This window comes from Perca flavescens, chromosome 6, assembly GCF_004354835.1.
Source record: "Perca flavescens isolate YP-PL-M2 chromosome 6, PFLA_1.0, whole genome shotgun sequence".
NCBI classification, from domain to species: domain Eukaryota; kingdom Metazoa; phylum Chordata; class Actinopteri; order Perciformes; family Percidae; genus Perca; species Perca flavescens.
This window is the reverse complement of record NC_041336.1, coordinates 35,491,323-35,496,676: the sequence shown is the minus strand read 5'-3', so window position 1 is coordinate 35,496,676 and position 5,354 is coordinate 35,491,323. Positions and strand designations below refer to the sequence as shown.

Sequence of the window (5,354 nt, the reverse complement as noted above, 5' to 3'; positions counted from 1 at the left end):
TTTATTTTATTTTGAGACATTCGTTTTGTTTTCCAAGTTATTAAAATATGGTCAAAAATAGTTGTAAGAGATATGGGAGAAAATAGTGGAAAATGATTTAACTTTCACTTAGCTTTGATGGGCTTGTAAATAAGCCAATGGGTGAACTTGGGTCCGTGAGCTGACCAATCAGCTATCAACTAGGCTACGTCAGATCTCTAGATTTACGTCTCCTCACGTCCCTTTTGGCGCTACATCGGAACGTAGGCAGCCGTTATTCACTCGGTAAGAGAAAAAGAACGACATTTATTGAATTAAATCCTATCTAATACTGGCTATGCTTTGTTGTGAATAGAATGAAAGAGAGCTGTGCCTGAATCCACTGTCGTCACGAGTTAAAGGCAGTGAATTCCATTAAAATGGTGAGTCATTCCTTAAAGGGGAAATGAAACGTCCATGTTTTCGCACTGGCAGTAGCTACATATATAAAAAAATCACCTTGCCTAAAGTTTTATTTTAAAAAGTTGTTAAAACCACAGATATGACAAAATTATTTTCGTAATTTCTAGCTAGCGATCTACCTAGCAAGTCGCCATTTTGGAGTGACGTCACAGCCTACGTAACGGGGTTTGTTGGTTCTGTTGGCAAGTGAAGAGAGTGAAGCGTTCCTGGACCGTACTGAATACGCACTTGATTTTAAATGGAGGAAGACGAACTTGAAAGACCTGTTGAGTCCGTGTGTCCCATTTCGTACGCATTTGAGCCAATACGGCGTGGGAACCTAGCAGTGGTATGTCGATTTGTCGAACAGCCGGTGGTGGTTTGGGGCGAAGAGCGGGTTGGCAACGCTACCTGGTGTCAGTGTGGCTGTTGTACTGCGATGCCCACCGTGTCGGAGTCCATCTGCTGTCAAGAGGCTGATCTTGACCATGTGTTGCGTGGTCAATCCTGCATCACTATGGCGCGCACATTTGCCATGCTGTGCCGGGAGGTAGAAGTGTTGGAAGTGGCAATGCTTTCCCTGAAGGATGTCAGAGCGGAGACACTGGAGCGTCCCATCAATAGCTGGTAAGTCAAGCTAGCTTTAACTGCTGCCGAATGGTCCGATAAGGTTAACTGTATGCAGTAACGTTACAGAAAATACATTCTAACTTACATGGTGTTGACAAGAGTTAGGAATATGATGGCAGACATCGCGAACAATGTTTCCATGTTCAGTTTGTTTACATATAACGTTAGACGTCGTCTTTTTGTCTGGTACTAATAAACTTCACTAAGTTAGCTAAACACTAACAGGGCTCGACATTAAGTGTTAAGACACAAGTGGAGTTTTTGTAGGGCAAGTGGAAGAGGAATTTACTTGCCCCACTGGACAAGTTAAAACTAAAATAAAACAAAATAAAATGCAATGTTATTTAGCGTTATGTGCCACTCATTACGTCTATGTTTCCGATTTGAAACAAATAAATTTTTTTCCCCCACAATCCGGGGCAGCGGACCGCTAACGTTAAACCCAGCGGCAGTGGGTCAGCGGAACGCTAACATCGGACGGACCGCTAGCTAGCTAGCTGTTCAGCTCATTCTCTGTAAGCGATGCAGCATAAAAGCATAGCGGAACCAGCAAGCCGGTGTTAGTTAGCGAACGTTAGCTTGCTAACTCCGCCTTGACGTTACCCTCTCACCACATCTTTAACAGAAAACGAGCCGAAAAAAGCCGTCACTCATGGCGATGGCAGTGTGCTTTGTGTGGAGGAAGCATGAAGTTAATTTGACTCATTTAGCGGCTGGCTCTCTGCCTCGTAATGTTACTACTCCACTGCTCGTTTTTCCGTCAAGTTATTGTAAAACCTCAGCTCTGCGACTTGCCGGATTAAATATCAGGTAATAATTAACTGTAAAGTAGCTACACCTTTTAAAGGATCCCTTGGTACATCAGCCTCTGCCGGGTATAAAGTGAAATTGTAGAAAAGTGACTTTTGTGCATGGACAATTGAAACGTAAATGTACAAGTACAATGTACAAGTGCCTCAAGAAGTTAATGTCGAGCCCTGACTAAGTTAGCATGAGTTAGTTCATGCTTACAGCTGTGAACTAATAACGACTGTACCTAACGTTAGTTGTTTGCGGTCAAAACACCGTGGTGTAGACAGTTTGATGTTGGGATATTCTTACATTCAGCCAGGTTTATTGTCAATAACTTTTGACTGAGATCAACACTAACGCAGCCATATTCTGTAATCTGACAGAAATTATTCACCCTCTTGTAATTGATAGCAGATACAAATAATACATAATGTAATGTGCTAGATTACATCACCAATGTTATTCTGCAGTGCAAAACCCATACAGACAAACTGTATTGAACAGAATTCTGTGGCCCTGTGGTCAAAACAACAATCAGCAGACCTCCCCTGGTAACTGACTGTCACTTTATTCTGGAAGCTTGTTACACAACCAGATTTAAACAACCATTTTATGAACTAAATCATGTGGAACTGCATGAATAGCTAACAGTTCTGGAGAGTAAATGTATGAATACATGTAGTTATACTAAACTACTAAAAAAATGTGTACATATACATTACAAAATAAGTGTTTTATAAGGCCATGAAATGAACAAAACATTTTTTATTTGAAACCTAACCAATACATTTCTTTCTTTTCATCAGTCTATTTAGATTGACATACCGGCAATTTACCCTTTGGGCCAGAGGGCATTTGGGGAAGAAGAACCGGATTCTGATTCCAGCCTGTGTTGTTGGCTCCATCAGGGCTGTTTTTCCATCCCTGGAATATCATGGTTTTGAATATGCATATGATGAATTTTAAGTTGCATTCAATGTTTGCCATTAAAGAGGATTTATTGTAATATTTCATCAAGTGGTTTAATGGGCATTTAAATTATATTTAGTAGTTTTGAGAAGGAATGTGAATATTTAACAGCAATGCTAGGTGGTTAAGGTACTGGCTCAGTATACTGTGACCATGGATGTAAAGCCTTGTATGTTTAAATAATCACTCTAATAGAGTAAAGACTCTAATACACATTTGAAAGTTTAACATCAAATAATTATTTTATAGGCATAGTGATTAAATGGCAACAGCTTTTCTGACACTGAACTGAGCTCAGACTTGCACAAATAATGTACTTTAAATAATGGGAAATTTACAATGTAAATCCATATAACTCATTTAGAAAAAAAATGCTCTAAATTAATTCTAATATACAGTGTAATCATGGAACAATTAAGGAAATTAACAATCAAGGAAAAAAACAAGGATAGTGTTAGTCATTTTAACATGTTACTAAACTTTGTGTTGTTCTTTCAGCTCTTCCTCAGTCAGGGTTTGTTACTCTGTTACGGGACTGTGAGGATGCGAATCTGCTCAGATGCTTGGCAACAGACACTGCTTTCTCTGGTTTTTCCACACCTTTGTGCTGGGCCAGCGTGATAACAGTCTCCGTTTTCAGCTCGTGCAATGTTGCCTGGATGGATGTCGACTTGCACCTGTTGATCACTCCTTGTCCACCTTCAGTGGGGTCACCACATACTGTTGAGCAGACTTGGAGCACTGGTGTTTATGTTGCTCTTCACCTTCTTTTGTTTTAGCTGTCTTCCGGTCCACATTACTGTTGTGATCCATAGCAGCAACCCGCAGACGTGCCTCCAAACTCTCCCACAGAAATTTCTTCCTCTGTGTGGCGTACTTAGTGTACAGGGAGTGAAGACTCTCTAGCTGTCCTGTGTGAATGCCAAGTGTGGTTTTCTCCAATTTCTTCAGGAGCTGCTTGTCAAGCACTATCTTCTGCAGTTGCTGAAAGGCAGCAGAGCTAGGGAGGAGCCATGGACGCGGACTCTCTTCCTCAGGGGTGTAGGTACGGTGCTCACACCTGGTCATTGTCTCACCAGATACCCAATGGTGCACATTGGTAATGTGATGCATGATTGAGATCCACTTGTCTTTCAACTTAGTCACACTTCCCTCACATGTTGTGACACAAAACCAGAGGTGGTTTGTGATCATTCTGATCCACTCAAACAACTCTTCGTTGTGGCACTGCAGCAGTCGTTTTTTGACGGACTTAACAATGTGCCAGAAGTCATATTCATGCTGTATAGATTTATATTCCTGACGCATGACTTTCTGCACTGATGGGTGGCAGTCGGTTGCCAAAACAGATATGGTCACACCATATTCTCCCAACGTGGAAAGGCACCTTTCCATATCATCCACCTCAAGCCAATAACTGTTCTTCACCTCTGTGACTTGAACAGTTTCCTGTGCCACCACCAACTTCGACTTGATGTCCAGGAGAGAGTAGGTTCCATATGAGGCGTTGTGACCTGGACTGTCATATCTGGAGTCTCCTGACACGATGAGCCGCTCATCACCTAAGGCACTCAGTACAGCCTCATTGTGTACTGTCCAGGTATTGTTGACCTCTGGAATGACATAGGCCTTCTGTATGTTGAACCACTGTCTTTTTGAGATGGTTTCCAGACCAATGGTGTGAATGGACTGCATTCATTTCCAGTGACAAATACAGCAGCAGGTACAGACACATTGCATTCCATAATTCCTCTAACTAAAGGCTGAGAATGCCACATAAAACCATGGCCATCAATGCATTCTGTGTTGATCCTAAGCCCAAATCCACTTTTGGAGACTGCCGGTGGCCTCACCAAACATTTGCCACAGCCTTCCCAATGACACACATGAAAGAGCTTCAATAATTCTCCTGTCGACACTGTTCGCTCTTGTGAGACATTTGTTTCCTCATCCTAAACATCACTGAAACTTTGATCCTCATCACTGATGCTTACCTCTCTACCCAACTCAAACTCATCTTCACTGCAATTATCTTGACTCTCTTCCATTAAACTTTCTACCTCAGACTCTTCACAGCCCTCACTGCTAAGTTCCAGATCTTGCTGAGATGACAGTGCCATAGCTGGGGAGAAGCCTTCCACAGAAGTAAAATATGAATGGTCATTTTTTATTATGTAGTTGTTAAGTATGTCATCTGTCAAAGTGCCTGTGCAAATGTACTGCTTATTGCCTCCCTCTTCTGTTTCCTGTTCAGGTGGATCGGTCTGGGTGCTGACACTGACTGCCGAGAGGATGTGGACACTGCCTATCTCCTGCTCTATCTCCTTACAGATGTCAGCTTCTGGGAAATTGCTACTGGCCACCAGACGCATGCATGTCTGCCTAACCTGTAAACACATTTACTGTTTTTAGGTACCCAACTGATATTGATATCATGGAATACTTTGTACTCACATCCTGACTATTGGTTTAAAGCATATAAAAGAATCTTATACTGAAACACTGTTTCTTGTTGTTTTATTCTTACAATAACCATGTAATAA

The 5,354-nt window shown here is 41.7% G+C and overlaps 1 protein-coding gene across 1 annotated transcript; it reads left to right on the top strand.

Moving 5' to 3' along the window:
• Positions 1-212: 212 nt before the first annotated feature.
• LOC114556519 (P2X purinoceptor 7-like) lies at positions 213-3,120 on the top strand. The gene is made up of 2 exons (XM_028579463.1): positions 213-1,047; positions 2,649-3,120. The coding sequence occupies exons 1-2, from the start codon at positions 680-682 to the stop codon at positions 2,806-2,808; spliced, it is 528 nt and encodes a 175-aa protein (XP_028435264.1). The 5' UTR covers positions 213-679; the 3' UTR covers positions 2,809-3,120.
• The last annotated feature ends 2,234 nt before the right edge of the window (positions 3,121-5,354 follow it).